Source organism: Trichomycterus rosablanca, chromosome 2, assembly GCF_030014385.1.
Source record: "Trichomycterus rosablanca isolate fTriRos1 chromosome 2, fTriRos1.hap1, whole genome shotgun sequence".
In the NCBI taxonomy this organism is placed as follows: Eukaryota; Metazoa; Chordata; class Actinopteri; order Siluriformes; family Trichomycteridae; genus Trichomycterus; species Trichomycterus rosablanca.
In genome coordinates, this window is record NC_085989.1 from 31,422,183 (window position 1) to 31,439,108 (window position 16,926).

The following is a 16,926-nucleotide window of genomic DNA, read 5'->3' on the forward strand; positions in this document are numbered from 1 at the left end:
AGTCGCACACACTGTGAGTTTAAGGGAAACGGTGAGTTTAAGAGAACAAATTTCTCTATGAAGAGTGTTGAGTTTCAAAGATTTTAAGTTTAGGGGATGTTGAATTACAAGGTACCACTGTACCAAAAACACAGTCTTAATTTCATTTGACAAATGGGGGTACATTTTATAACCTTGTGCTAATTATGAGGCTTTGTGTTTAATTACAAAGTGCTGAAGAAAAGCAGGAGACTCACAGAGACACTTGGGGAGTGACTGGTCCCAGGTGCCATCCCCTTGGCATGTCAGAGAGCTGGTGCCCAGTAGATAGTATCCTGGATTGCAAGAGTAGGAGACTGTGGTTTGAAAGCTGTAGCGATGGGGTCCACTGGGCAGAACCTGTCTTACACTGTTCTCCACATGGCCAGGCTCTGTGCAGTTCACAACTGAGGAGAAAAAAAGACCAAATAGTTTGATTAGCTTAAATAACATCATTCCACAAATACAGAAAATGCCACTATGCTCAGATCTGCATTTCAGTTTTTGTATGTCTTTTAGCAATGTATTTTTAAATGTAGATGTTCCACAGATACCTTGCTTTCAATACATTTCTGTATTAATATGTAGGTAACATGGACATTTCCCACCTAATTGTATTTAACCAATAATGAAGACAGAGAATAATAAACACAACTAAACACTGTTCACAAAGTGCTGCCTTTCATACACTGGTACACATTTATTACCATGCTATTAATATGTCAGAGTCACTGTTGTGATAGGAATGGTCCACAACATACATAATATGTAGTCAATGGTCCAATGGTCAGTTCTTTCCATTGAAGAATAGGATATTAGTTGGCTGACAAACTGCACATAGCAACCACCACAACTGGTTGTTTGACATTCTTAATACATTTTCAATGGAGTGCACATGCATTAAAAAGTAAAAAAGTTTACTTGAATACTTAGTCTAAAAATCCACTTTTAAAGAATGAAAGTTTAAAGTCCATAGAGATAAAGTCCATAGGGAGAGAGTGATAGATTGAAGGTGAAGTGAAACGAAGAACAGAAAAAGCATGAGAGATAAGCATCTGTCAGTTCTGTGGCAGATGGGTAGAGCTAGTAAGCGAAAGGAGGGCACTTGATCAAATTGGAGCACTAGAGGCAGGAATTAGCGGTGCGCTTGTTCCTAATCAATCTGTGTTTCTCCTGTCTTAAACCCTGTTTCCAATACCAATTGTGCCACTGCCCCCGATGCCCAAATCAATCTGGCATAAGAGATGATGCTGAGGAGAATAAAAAAGAGCAGGAAGCAAAACAAGCCTTGGTACTGCAGCTGCCATTAAAATGCATGACAGATATTCTCAACAAGCCATTCGTCCTGCACTTGCACATAGGCGAAGGGGGATTCACGTCATTTTTACCGCATCAACATTATGATGGAGACAGAAGAGGGGAGAAACAGATGGGCTCCATTGCAAGGGAGATGCCCTTCTGCTAACAGCTACTGGGGTGGCACATGTTATACCGGATTGCACCTGTGCCACTTTACCTCCTACCACGGTATGGTGATTTATTTACTACTTTCAGACACCAGTTCAGCTCAGGTGGCCCTCACTTATCATGAGATGCATGGCAAAGAGTAGAACATTTATTTTTGTAGGGCTAGCTGTCTGTGTTTCAAAGGCTTGTGTCAGGTTAAGCCATGAACATACATACATACATACATACATACATACAGGGGTTGGACAAAATAACTGAAACACCTGGTTTTAGACCACAATAATTTATTAGTATGGTGTAGGGCCTCCTTTTGCGGCCAATACAGCGTCAATTCGTCTTGGAAATGACATATACAAGTCCTGCACAGTGGTCAGAGGGATTTTAAGCCATTCTTCTTGCAGGATAGTGGCCAGGTCACTACGTGATGCTGGTGGAGGAAAACGTTTCCTGACTCGCTTCTCCAAAACACCCCAAAGTGGCTCAATAATATTTAGATCTGGTGACTGTGCAGGCCATGGGAGATGTTCAACTTCACTTTCATGTTCATCAAACCAATCTTTCACCAGTCTTGCTGTGTGTATTGGTGCATTGTCATCCTGATACACGGCACCGCCATTGGATGCACATGGTCCTCCAGAATGGTTCGGTAGTCCTTGGCAGTGACGCGCCCATCTAGCACAAGTATTGGGCCAAGGGAATGCCATGATATGGCAGCCCAAACCATCACTGATCCACCCCCATGCTTCACTCTGGGCATGCAACAGTCTGGGTGGTACGCTTCTTTGGGGCTTCTCCACACCGTAACTCTCCCGGATGTGGGGAAAACAGTAAAGGTGGACTCATCAGAGAACAATACATGTTTCACATTGTCCACAGCCCAAGATTTGCGCTCCTTGCACCATTGAAACCGACGTTTGGCATTGGCACGAGTGACCAAAGGTTTGGCTATAGCAGCCCGGCCGTGTATATTGACCCTGTGGAGCTCCCGACGGACAGTTCTGGTGGAAACAGGAGAGTTGAGGTGCACATTTAATTCTGCCGTGATTTGGGCAGCCGTGGTTTTATGTTTTTTTGGATACAATCCGGGTTAGCACCCGAACATTACTTTCAGACAGCTTCCTCTTGCGTCCACAGTTAATCCTGTTGGATGTGGTTTGTCCTTCTTGGTGGTATGCTGACATTACCCTGGATACCGTGGCTCTTGATACATCACAAAGACTTGCTGTCTTGGTCACAGATGCGCCAGCAAGACGTGCACCAACAATTTGTCCTCTTTTGAACTCTGGTATGTCACCCATAATGTTGTGTGTATTTGCAATATTTTGAGCAAAACTGTGCTCTTACCCTGCTAATTGAACCTTCACACTCTGCTCTTACTGGTGCAATGTGCAATTAATGAAGATTGGCCACCAGACTGGTCCAATTTAGCCATGAAACCTACCACACTAAAATGACAGGTGTTTCAGTTATTTTGTCCAACCCCTGTACATACATACATAAATGAATGAATTACTGAATAAATAAATACAATACATAAATAAAACAGAACTGTGATGCATTCCTCTTGGGAAAACTTACATTTACATGTCATTCCTTTACTCTGGAAAACTGGTTCACAGCCAGAGAAACTTTTTTATCCCAAAGGTTTTAAATGGTGTTCAGGTCAGGGCTCTGTGCAAACCACTAAGGTTTCTCCACACCAAACTTATTAAATCTGTTATTAACAAGGTTATATCAAACACAGTCGTGGACAATTTAGTGTCTCCAATTCACCTCACTTGAATGTCTTTGGACTGTGGGAGGGAACTGAAGCACCCGGAGTAAACCCACACAGACACGGGGAGAACATCCAAACTCCACACAGAAAGGAGCCGGACCGCCCCACCTGGGGATTGAACCCAGGACCTTCTTGCTGTGAGGCGACAGTGCTACCCACTTAGCCACCGTTGCACCCAGTTGATTAATAAATGAGAGGCATCAGCAAAGTAAAAGAGGTGTTGCCTCTTTTAATGATCAAATTTAAGTTTTTTTTTTTTCCAAAGACTGACATATTCTAAAGTTCGATATACCATAGTCAAACCCCATACAATTACATAGCGGAACACTTGCATAATAGCAAAAACTTCTGAACAATTTAAGGTCTTTAGTTACTTAATACCTAACTCTACAATATTACTATGGTCATTAAACGGATTAGCATTATGTGTACTAAACAGCTAATGTTGTCAGCTAACATAAAAAGATGGGTAACCTACAAGTAAGGGTGTGAGGGGGGAATTTAAATTAAGAAAAAAAAAGACACCCAATTTATCTTTTCTTGAACACAATTGAATATTAGAATCATTTTAGCCTCTCGCCAGTATCCATTTGATGGATTATTTTCCCAGCCTCGCCATAAACCTATCATTGTAGTTTTAGGAGGTCATTTTGAAGAACGCACTGTCTTGGTCTGAATTAAAAGAAAAAAAAACCTGTCCTGATTAGTGGGGCTATGAGCTTTTCTATGAATTATTTATGCAGCTCACAGTTTATGTCTTTCCAGATGAGCTCCTTTTGGCCCATTAGCTGTGATTTTAGTCTTCTTAGTGCTAATGATGGGCCTTGCAAGAAAGGGGAAAGAAGCAGGATATTAGATGTTTTTAAGTTCCCTTAGCTAGAGTAAACACACATTTAATCAAACCCTGGCAGAAAAAAAGACTAATAATTAGCAAGATCAGTCTGATGCAACAAACACTAAACGTGCTAATCCTCTCATGTTTCCGCATTTTTCATTAACATTGTAGTGTTCATCACCACCTTCTCTACTCACCCACACATGCATAACTACATTAACAGCATGGAGTTAGTATTGTATATAGACAAAACATTGTGTCCTACATAAAGACTATCCTCCACCCAGCTCTCTTTTTATATAAATCTTGGTATTTCTAAAGCTGTCTCATAAATAGCAACATTTCTGATATATGAGAGGTCAAGTCTTTTAAGGTGTCAGGAACCATCAAAGACTGAGCGTTCAGTGTCTCCTGGTTGTCAGCATAAGGACACGACCCCTTTTTAAACCTGTCATAGAGACTCAGCCTTCAGCATTTAACTAAATCCAAAGACAGCAGATCAGAAAGAGCTGCAATCTTTAATTATGCAGTTTACATTACAGGAAGATATACAGGGAACAATTTACAACATCCCTGCATTACACATATGTCACAGCAGATGCTTTGAGGATAAACTGTATTTACTGAAAAATAAAATGGATTTTATGCTTTTAACTTTGAGAATTTGAGAAGGGTCCTTTTCTGCTCCAGTTTGACTGTTTTGAGGTTTGAGGTTAATAAAGATATGGGTTGAAGAGTTTGTTGTAAAGGAAATTTAGTGGCTTGCATATAGCCCTGACTTCAACGCTACTAAACACTCTGGGAAGAAATCAGAACATCAACTGCAGGTAATACCTCCAGTCCAGCATGAGTGCCTAACATTTCTTACCTAAAAGACACAAATTCCTGCAGATGCAGTTGTGTTGTGGAAATAATTCAAAGCGTTCCCGGAATAAAGTAGGTTGTGATTTCCACAAAGTGGGGGTCAACACTACACTTATGCTTATGGTTTTGGAATGGGATGTCCAACAAGATCATGGTTATGTGTCCACATACTTTTGATGATAAAGTGTAATAAATCTAGTTCTCAATATACACCATTAAGCCAATACATTTGGACCACCTATTATGTTATCAAAACAGCTCAAGACATGGACTCCACAAAACATTGAAAGGTGTCATGTGGTATGTTACCAAGTAATTACTAGTATGTCCCTCGACTTCTATACAGTGAGAAATGGATTATTCTACAATGTACCCTGGTGCATATAATGATGTCATAATAAGTCCTTTATAAAGTCATGGACGATAATGTATGTCATATAATAACATTTATACAGTGTTATTAAAAAAATAAAAAATAAAATTTCAAAATATATTCAGTCAGTATGGCATATTATGGCAGTCATGATATGCATCATGACATTTACTACATAAACATTTCTTTTTAACAATTATAAACTATTGTAACAATAACAATTAAAATCTAATGTTATAAGATGTTATAACAATTACTGGTAAGAGTAGGTGGATACAATGGTATTTGCGCCACTACATCACAAAACCAAATAGTATAAATAGGTATTACAATAAATAGCTACAAGTCGTGAGTATGAATAAGATACCCTGCATTCAGTTTGTTAGCGGTGCTCCAAGGTCCACTGCAAACATAATCAGATTAATGCAGCATTAATTGTCTTATTTGAAAAGGAAATTAAAGGAAACCAGTTAAGGAATAAATAAATAAAGTATTTTAAAAAATAGGAAAAAAGGAAGAAAGAAAGAGAGGAAGGAAAGCAACACTAAGATAATCACTTATTACCACCAGCTTTAAATGATACAGCTTTTAAAATGTGGCATAAGTGAGGTGTCAAGTCTTTTAGTGATCTTTATAAAGACGGTGCCTTTCACAGTTTTGCTGTGAAACTGTTAATTATCTGCTAATTTTAATCATTAAAAATTTTTTAAGACATTTCCAAATTAGGCATTTTGCATCTTCCCATTATACCTGTCTTTCTGCTGGCAACCCTTTCCCAAAAATATTCAGGACATATGTGTGTCTTATGGCTTTGGATGCACATTATCTTAGTTGTTAATATGAGCGCTTAGGAATACGAGTTGGGTGCTATATTTACAGAACAGCTGTGGTACAAAGCAAAAAGCAAAATATGTTCAAATCAGCCTTGTGCTAGATTTTAGTAAACCAGTTCACCAGTCTAAGTCCCAGCTGATTAAACTGTACCCTTATGTTTTTAGTGATCACTCTAATAAAAGATCTGCCTTATTATGCAAGTCACATGTTCTTTTTCTGTTCTATGCTCCGAAAGAATTTGATTTGATTATGTTGAGATAAGGTCACAGGTTGTAGGCATTAACATTAGTACAAATCCTTCTATCATGATAATCTACTAGATTAACTTTGTCATACACCGATCAGCCATAACATTAAAACCACCTCCTTGTTTCTACACTCACTGTCCATTTTATCAGCTCCACTTACCATATAGAAGCACTTTATAGTTCTACAATTACTGACTGTAGTCCATCTGTTTCTCTACAAACTGTTTTAACCTGCTTTTACCCTGTTCTTCAATGGTCAGGACCCCACAGGACCACCACAGAGCAGGTGTTATTTAGGTGGTGGATCATTCTCAGCACTGCAGAGACACTGACATGGTGGTGGTGTGTTAGTGTGTGTTGTGCTGGTATGAGTGGATCAGACACAGCAGTGCTGCTGGAGTTTTTAAATACCGTGTCCACTCTATTAGACACTCCTACCTAGTTGGTCCACCTTGTAGATGTAAAGTCAGAGACAATTGCTCATGTATTGCTGCTGTTTGAGTTGGTCATTTTCTAGACCTTCATCAGCGGTCACAGGACACTACCCACGGGGCACTGTTGGCTGGATATTTTTGGTTGGTGGACTATTCTCAGTCCAGCAGTGACAGTGAAGTGTTTAAAAACTCCATCAGCGCTGCTGTGTCTGATCCACTCATACCAGCACAACACACAACCCAAATAATACCTGCTCTGTGGTGGTCCTCCTGACCATTGAATAACAGGGTGAAAGCAGGCTAAAAAGTATGTAGAGAAACAGAAGGACTACAGTCAGTAATTGTAGAACTACAAAGTGCTTCTATATGGTAAGTGGAGCTGATAAAATAGTGAGTGTAGAAACAAGGAGGTGGTTTTAATGTTATGGCTGATCGGTGTATGTTCTGGCTTTCACTTCTTTATTGGCAATAAGCCGTATTTTATTTTTGTGGTTCATGAAACCACCTTCAGTTTTGTTGTGGCTCCAAGATGTTCTGTATTTTCTCAAATTGGATAAGATCCAGCTTAAAAGGTAATATTGCTACATTTTATTCGAAATGGAAAATTTGCATCATTATACTTTCAAATGCTTTCAGAACAGTATTAATTTTAAGTAAATAAGATCTATACAAACCATACATTTAAATAGTGTGTATTTTTTATTTATTTTTTTTTACCCCTTTTTCTCCCCTTTTAGCGCATCCAATTGTTCAATTAGCATCGTGCTTCCTCTCTGTCTATGCCGAACCCTGCCCTGACGGAGGTGATTGAAGCTAACCCGTATCCCCTCCGAAACACGAGCAGCAGCCAGATGCATCTTTGCCACCCACACATTGACGAGTTTGGCGCCACCTAGCGTTGCATGCGGAGAGACACACCCTAAGGGCACCCTCTCCCATCTCTGTGTAAGCGCCTCCAATCAGCCGGCAGAGAACGCAATCGCATTCTGACAGAGAGAGACCCACATCCGGTTCTTTGTCCCACCCCCCACATGACCAACCGGCCAATCGTTGCTCATATAGCCACTCAGCTTCGAACCGGTAAAGCAAGGCTGGATTCGACACCACGCTTCTCAGAATCCAGCCCTGGTTGCAGCGCGTTTCTTTTTACCGCTGCGCCACCTGAGCGGCTAATAGTGTGTATTCTTGCAATAATTTACATGTAGTCATTTGGCCAAAAGCAGTTTTATTTATTTATTTATTTATTATTTTTTTTAAGAAAAAAAATAGTCTTAGCATTTAGGGAATACATTTTGTGATCAGTAGTTCATTACCTTTACTGCTGAGCACTCTGCCTTGTTATACTTAAAATATGTTGTTGTTTATTTAATCAGAATTCTTAAGTAACCAAATATGACTTACTTCTACATTTTGGCAGGGTGTTGCTCCACTGCCCATTGGATTGGCAATGGGACTTAACAGCTCCCTGTAGAACATATCCAATTTTGCAGGCAAAGTGTACCACATCATTGAGATTGAAGTGTGCTCCCTGGGTCAAACCATTGACAGGGTTGCCTGGATGTCCACACGTAATGGCTAAAAATAATCAAAAGCAGATTGTGGAGTAATATTTATTATAAAAACTTTCAGCTCATGTGTCAACTCTATCAAAAACAAACTTACAAGGCTTAGATTTTAACAATGACTTATTATCTGACTGATAATAAGTCTTATAGTTCTTAACGCATAAATTAAATGTGGAATTTACAGTGCATTACATACTGTATATATCATTAAACAGTACTTACAGACACAGACAGGGGTTTTTCCTGACCACCGATGGTCTTGCTCACATATGCGCACTGAAACACCAATAAGTCTGAACCCAGGATTGCACTGGTACACCACACTGCCCCTGTAGTTATAGTTCTCACCAATAATCTGGCCATTTACTATGGGATCGGGAGAGCCACAGTGCCCAGCTGAGGAAAAAAAAAAAAAACAGCACACCACCCACAGAAGAGATTATCTTGATGCACAGCATATAATAACTTATAACAGCAAACCAATTTTCAGACAATTAAACTGACTGTTTGATAAAGTGTTGTTGACGTACCAAGACACTGGACCTCGGATCCACTCCATAATCCATGAGCCATGCACTCTCTGACTCTGGAGCCCACTAAAGTGTAGCCTGTGTTACAGGAGAAAATGGCTGTTGCTCCAAACACAGTCAGGGTACCGATCTTATGTCCGTTGGAAGGGGTTCCAAGGTCTCCACAGGAGATAACTAGATATGAGATAATATAAATCAAATATATTATGAGTGAAGCCAGCATATGAGAACATGTCAAGAAAATACACATTTGCAGAAAATATTCTATTTTATTTTTTGTTCTAAAGAGCAAATGTACTAGATGTCTTTCATAGGTACTTTTTGTAGGTTCTGAATGTATCTCATCTGTTGCGTTGTACAATACAATGTGTCCTTTTTAAAAGTGATGTCTAACAAATCCAGTCACTTGTGGTCTATGTACCAATTTTGGGTTGTCACTCATATGGAAAAATTATTGACTATAAATTGACTCGGACTCTAGCCTAAAGACTCGTGACTTGACTCGGATCGTATTTTGTGACTTGTGAACATCTCTGGTTCATAGACACATTTGTTCTACTCAGATGAACTTAACGCCTATGACTAAAGGTCTAAATGTCACTTACATCTAAATATTCCATTTAAGATGCATATATGTTCTCTTTGTGAGTCTATTTTATTTAATCTCTGCAAAACAGCATACTCAGTTTCAAAAACCTAAATACTAGACCATGCCTTTATATTCTTCTGCTTCGATCATTGCAACATTTGTTGTCAAAACACTATGTAGATTGCAACAGTTACAAACCATTGGTTCAAGAGTTTTCCTACATATAGTAAATAATGTCTACATCGCACCCACTCTCCAATTTAAAAAAAAAGTGTACTGGTTACTGTGTGTTTTCCCTATTTATATTATTATTATTATTTAGCTCAGTGTTTCCATTCACTCATGTGCTCTAGATTTAGACTTTATGGATGGCAGGTTTTTCAGTATCCCGCCTTCCAAGAATTGTAATTCACTTCCACAAAGCATTCATAATTAAACATTTATTATTTTCCTTAAATCTAATCACTAATATTTTACTCACTGTCTTTTATTCCTCAGTATACCCCTTATCCCTATACCAATACACCTAGTTGTAAAGTAACGAGTGCCTATGTTTTAATTGGATAAACTGGTTATGTTGTTAAAGTACTAAACATGAAATCCGATATTTACTGGTTCAAGCCCCATCACCACAAAAATGCCACTGTTGGGTCTCTAAACAAGGCATTTAGAAGCTTAACTGCTTAGAGTCTATTCAGTTACAATTTTAATTTAGATCAGTGTAAAAATCAGGACCTAAAAATAACTGCACTCTGTTTTACTGTGTATATAATCCAATACTTTTATACATTATGAAAGGTTTATCTCATTAAATAAATAAATGACAATAAAAGAAGTGTGAACAGTTTCTATGTTTCGTCTAGTACACTGAATATTAGAAAAAGGTTCAAATTGTATATTCCAATGCTGGATGTTTGTAGTAAAAAGTGCTTTTACGTTGCATATATCACATTAACAGACGTGTATTTTTTATTTATATATTTTTACATATTTACATAGAAATAAATAACTCTTACTTTCACAGGTGGGTCTGGGCTCTGGGTAATCCCAAGTGCCATTGGCCTGGCAACGGATGACCCTTTGCCCCCTGTAGAAGTACCCAGGGTCACAGGTAAGCATCATCATGGCCTCATACTGATTTAGCATGCCATAGATAAGTCTCCATCTCCCATGTTCCACCGCAGAGTGACCGATGTCAGGGCAGGTGACAGCTGGAGGGCAAAGATCAAACTTTAATTTAACCATTAGTGGCTGGAAATCAAAGCAGTAAAAACAAACAAAAGCCAGCAAAATAAACAGAAGCAAATTGCATTTCATGTCACAATGATCTACTGGGTCCTTTATGGAAAGTTAGCAGACATTTAATTAGTCACATTTAGAGTGAACTTACGTATGCAGCGGGGTGGTGTTTCTATTGGGCTCCATCTTCCTGACTCTTGACAAACAGTTGACACAAGCACTGTGCTGGCCAGCTGGAAACCTGGGTTGCATCTGAATGTGACTTTGGATCCGATAGTGAAATCCTGACCAACCACACTTCCATTTACTGGGGCCACAGGCATACCACAGGACACCACTGAGAGAGAGAATGAAAGATGACAGTACTGTTTTAGCTAATATTTGTTGTTCCACACAGCAAGCACTCAATTAAGATATTATCAGGACACAGAAAGCCAGTTGATTTTTTTGACTTTGTAGTGTTATTTCACAAGTTTTAAAATTAAATCGTTAAGTTTGTTTAAGAAAAATAAATTCTACCAAATTTTACCAAGAAATCTTGTCAAAACCAAGTACAAAACACCCCTTGTGATTACTGAGCTCATTTTGCTAACAGACATACAGGATAAATTTTTAAAAATATATTACATGTTTTTAACTTATGGGAACAACAGTTTGTTGCCAATAGTTTTGTAAAACCATTTATTTTCCAGCATTACAGTTCTCCTGTGCACCAAGACAGGTCCATTAAGACAAGATTTGTTGAGGTTGGTTTGCAAAGAACTCTGATTGCAACAAGCTGAGCCTTCTTATCCAACATAGGTATCTGACTTTTCTTTCTACTCAAATGGCAAATGTTCTTACACACACACTTCAAAATCTAAAGGAAAGCCTTATCAAAATAGTGCAGGCTGTTGTATTCAGGAAGGGGGTATGTGGAATGGCTGTCCAACAGGGTTAGGGTCAGATGTGAACATGCTTTTTTGCCACATTGTGCATGTTATGCTATATGTGCGCATCACATACCAAAACCACGGGCATTAATATTAAGTTGCCCCTACGGTTTGTAGCTTCAACAACCTAAGCTCTAGGGTGAAGGTTTTCACAAGATTTTAGAGTATGTTTTTGGGAATATTTTCCCAATTAGTGCATTGTCAGGGGAAAAACAAGCCATGAAGAACTGTTTGTGGATATCTGCATTTAGACTGGGGTAAAACATAGTTCAGGGCATAAATAAAAAACAGTATCTAAGACTTTGAGTGTTCAAAGGAACACAACAGCCTCAGTGATTTAAAATGAAAGAAGCTTGGCACAGCAATGAACCAGCAAGCACTGCGTCTGCTAAAACAGGCTGTGCACATCACCTGACTAATACTATCCTTAGAGTAAAGCACGGTGGCAGCATCATGCCATGTTTTAATTATATGTCTTTTGTTACAAAGTAGTTCTACAAATTAACAAATAATTCTTAAATCTTCAAATCTGAGCAATCAATATATATATAGCAAATATATATAAGGCAAGTAATTACGATTTAATACTTGATCTACTTGATCTTACTGTAGTCAAGTTTATCTCATTATGAGATATTTTATATATATATATATATATATACTGTATATATACAGTATATATAGATATATTTGAAGTTCCAATATTTAACCATTTTATAACAAGGAAATAGGTTGAAGACTTTTGAGATGCTACAGAAGGTTAGTAAGTTCATGCTAGTTCTCAGCTCAAGTGCTCAGTAAAGAAGTGGGCCTTGAAGATGGTTAGAGTCTGTTTGAAGACAGGGAAGGTTCGTCTCACCACTTAGGTGCTAGAACAGAGAATAGCCTTGATGCCTTTGTTAGTTTGTATAACTTTTTTTGTCAAAAGAGAGAAACACACAAGTAAAACATATGAGGAGTTTAATGATAGTAAAAGAAGATGAGCAAATTAAAAGTACATGGAGGAATATATAGAGAGTGGAAAGTAAAACAAGATAAGTAATGAAAGAATTGTACGACAGGCTGAATGAATATAAATAGGAAACAGACACTATATGAACAAAAGTATAAAGACATTCCTTCTAAAATTTAAACTCATTTGTTTTAGACACATATGCTAACAGGCCTAATGATGCAATTATATACAGGAAATTATATGCTTCCAATTTTGCAGCAGCAGTTTAGGGAAGGCGCTTTCTTGCTTCAACATGACTGTGCCCCTGTGCACAGAGGTCTGTAACATGAAGAAAAGCTTGATTTAAAGACACTCCAGTGGCCTGCACAGAGCCCCGACCTCACCCACACTGAACAGCCTTGTAATACACTGGAACATCACTTGAGGCTTTCTTGACCAACATCAGTGCTTAGCCATACAAATGCATTTTGACTAGATGGGCACAAATTCTTACATAGATCTGTTTTAATACTATTGGCTTTTGAAATTGGATGTCCAACGAGCTCATGGTCAGACATCCAAATACTTTCGCCATATAGCGTACACTGATTTAGTGTGTTTATGTATTTATTTATTTATTTATTGTGGATCATTCCTAACCACATACCTGATTTGGCACCATTTAAGCTGCCCCTATCTAATGCAACACTCCTATTTTAAACTTATATTGACTAGTGCACCTCCTAATGTCTAAGCTCTTTGGCCATCTCCCCCTTGGCTATTTGAAACATGTTAGCCAATCATGTTTGTGTAGATGCCTGACCGGCTAATAGCACCACTAAGATTAAAACCCTGGATCTCAGCAGTAGTGAGCTAGCGTGACTAATCGCTGCACCATACAAGCACCCTATATCCTATATTTAATGATGTACTGAATTTATAGGTACGTAGAGAATCTCAGTAGTTACATTCAGTTGATATGCTGTGAGTTGTTGATTGTAGATGATCCAGAATGTGTCCTCAGTTGCGATGTATGATGATTTGTCTGGAGATCACACTGAACGTTCACCTCTTGCATCACTTAGAACTGTCATTAGATGAGTCTGCTTGTGAATGAAGTCTTATGACTCTGCACTGATTGTAATTGTGATTGAACTAGTTTAGCCATGCTGAGCTTCTGTGCAGTCTGCTTTCCTGAAAATTACAGCTAAATTCTTAGAATCTCATGCTGTGCACTGGTTTTCAAAGGAGATCGCACTGAATATTTCCCTTGCTGTGCTCTTCTTGTGATGGTGCAGGGTGAGATCAGTGAGAGATCAGACATAAAGAGCTGGAGATACAGGCTGCTGAAAGTCCAAATCCAGCTCACACCTAAGTTTCGAATTTCTCCTTGGAAATGTTTCTCCTTGTGGTGGTGAATATAGATCAACGTGAAATGAGCCAGAGTGTGAGTCAAAAACATTTGGTGGACTGTGCAGTGCTTGTTTATACAAGTTTATACACCTAGGTAATGAGGAGCTAGTTTCTTGGCCCCAGAAAAACATGACATACAGAGTGCATCTCTTGGACATTTGAGTAAAACAGAGAAATAAAACACAAATGAAATAAGCTATACTGTAATTATATAATTGAGAATTCAAAGTATAGGGCCTTATGAATGCCCTGTAACATGTCTTTTAGATGTTTTTTTTTTTTTCCCATTATTTCCATGATTTAGATGTTTCGCTTCTTCTAGAAGGCATAAATTCTGATCGTTATGGCAGGATTTACTTAGGTTGAGATGATTGTAAAATGTAGGGCATTTGGTAATTTATTTAGTTATTAGGATTTTATTGTTTTACACACTTTGGTTACATTCATGACAGAAACGGTAGTTACTGGTTACACAAGATTCATCAGTTCACAAGTTTAATGGCAAACACAGTCATGGACAATTTTGTATTTCCAATTCACCTTACTTGCACGTCTTTGGACTGTGGGAGGAAACAGGAGCTCCCGGGGAAAAGGACCAGGACTGCCCCACTTGGGGATCGAACCCAGGACCTTCTTGCTGTGAGGGAACAGTGCTACCCACCAAGCCACCGCGCTGCCCCGGCGCCTGGTAATTCGTGAATTAATAAATTTACCCATATATTCTACAATTCTACTGGCCATGTAGTGGACACAGACATTAACCACACTTGGACCAGCATATTTGTGACACTTGGAGAGTGAAATACAGTGAAATTATACCTGAGCTTGAATTTCCAGTTTTTGTTGCAATGAGACAATAATTCCTTATTTAATGTGCTTTACTTAGTTTCTCAGCAATCAATGTGGGTATGACAAATAACAATATAGTAAATCCTTGCAGTTACAGTCTTAGCCTTTGCAAAAATGAACCTTTAAGCCATTCCTTAAATAATTCTCAAAAAAAGACAAATACATAACCTGCTCAGTTTGAAACATAACACTTAAATATACTGCAAAATGCAAACAGTTTTTTTTTTTTAAATAAAAGAAATCAAGTCAGTGAATAGCATGCAAACCAATTTTTTTTTTACCTTGGCACAGGGGCACTGGAGCGTTCCACTGGTAGATGCCCTGCGGTGTACGGGTGCAGGTGGCGCTGCTCTGGCCAATCAAGCGGAAGCCCTGGTCACAGCTGAAGCGCAACGTACTGCCCAGCTTTGTGCCCGTCTGGCTGTGCACTGATCCATTTACTGGAGGGTTAGGGGTGCTGCAATAGGCCGCTGTAATAACACATGCACACATGCACAGACACACAAACACACACACGTAATATAACCTGACATGTAATATAAGGTCACTGAAAATGTACATTTTCTGCACAACTTGTCCAGATCATAGATGTAATGACTGCATGGCTGCCAGGTTTTTTCTAAAATGAGCCAACAAGGGGGTGACATTCAAATAAGTTTAAGTTAGTTTATTAGCTACCACTGATGAACAAGTATAGATTTAAAGAACTATTACAGAACTTGTTTAGCTGTACTTTTGTCAGAGAAATAAACATGAAAGAAAAATAAGAAATCACAAATCCATCTTATTATATATAGTGTGTGTTGTCTTATCTGGTATTCAATGCTTTCTCTACAACACCCAGCTCAGTTGTAAAAAGCATCAGAATAAATTCAGACATCTCCTTTGATGCACATGTTAGTAATATTACTAGAGTTGCTTCTTTCATCTGTGTAATATCTTTAAAATGAAAAAAATATATATATACCTTCTATTCATGCGTTCAGAACTTCTCGGCTAGATTATTGCAATGCACTTCTGACTGGATGCACTGGTAGATCCATAAACAAGATCCTGTTATTTCAAAAAGCAGCAGCTCGAATGCTAACTTGAAGTAAAGTCTGAGCATGTAAAGTCCTATTCTATCATCTCTGCACTGGTTAATTCTTCATTAATTATAAAATCTTTTGATTAACCTATAAAGCACTACATGGGCTGGCTCCACAGTATTTGAGAGAACTTACTGAACTTATTGAAATTACTGAGTGAACTTATTGAGGGAACTTTTTGTGTGAACAGGCTTTCGATTAGTCTTTGCAAACTAGGAAAGTTCTCTTTTTCATTTAAGCTGTAATAAATAAAGGGGCGGAGTCTCATGCTCTAATCTTCGCTGTTGACATTACTAATTATTTTGTTTGTATCACTTCTGCTCTTTTACCAACCTGAGGCTAAAGCCTGTAGGTTAGAGACTGTCACGCCAACCCTGCCTTTCCTGTTTGATTTAGAATGTTCTAGACAAATGTTCTGGGCGGCACGGTGGCTCAGTGTGTAGCACTGTCGCCTCACTGCAAGAAGGTACCGGATTTGACCCCCAGGTGGGGCGGTCCGGATCCTTTCTGTGTGGAGTTTCCTGTGTCTGTGTGGGTTTGGGGACAGTGGTAGCCTAGTGGGTAGAGCTTTGGGCTATCAAAAAAAGGTTGAGAGTTCGAATCCTAGATTTGCCATGCTGCCACTCTTGAGCAAGACCCTTAACCCTCTTTGCTCCAGGGGTGCCATACAATGGCTGACCCTGCGCTCTGACCCCAGCTTCCAAACAAGCTGGGATATGCAAAGGAAGAATATCGTTGTACTGTACACCTGTATATGTATATATGACAAAAAGGCATTCTATTCTATTCTGTTCTGTTCTGTTCTATTCTATTCTATAAATGTGTGCAGTTTCACCATTATTAAAACACCAATTGAAAGATATAAAGTAGAAGTTCAGAAGCAAACCAAATCATTGCTAAGGTACATTAAAGCTGCTCTGGCCCTTTATAGTGACCA

The 16,926-nt window shown here is 38.7% G+C and overlaps 1 protein-coding gene across 1 annotated transcript in view; it reads right to left on the minus strand.

Moving 5' to 3' along the window:
* The window catches only part of csmd2 (CUB and Sushi multiple domains 2), a 472,613-nt gene that overhangs the window by 39,351 nt on the left and 416,336 nt on the right, over positions 1-16,926 (minus strand). Inside the window, exons 49-55 of the mRNA XM_063014411.1 lie at positions 15,183-15,371; positions 10,925-11,110; positions 10,551-10,745; positions 8,946-9,119; positions 8,638-8,811; positions 8,252-8,425; positions 237-425 (exon numbers count right to left, since the gene is read on the minus strand). Coding sequence (XP_062870481.1) covers positions 237-425; positions 8,252-8,425; positions 8,638-8,811; positions 8,946-9,119; positions 10,551-10,745; positions 10,925-11,110; positions 15,183-15,371 — 1,281 coding nt within the window. The remainder of the gene's footprint in view (positions 1-236; positions 426-8,251; positions 8,426-8,637; positions 8,812-8,945; positions 9,120-10,550; positions 10,746-10,924; positions 11,111-15,182; positions 15,372-16,926) is intronic.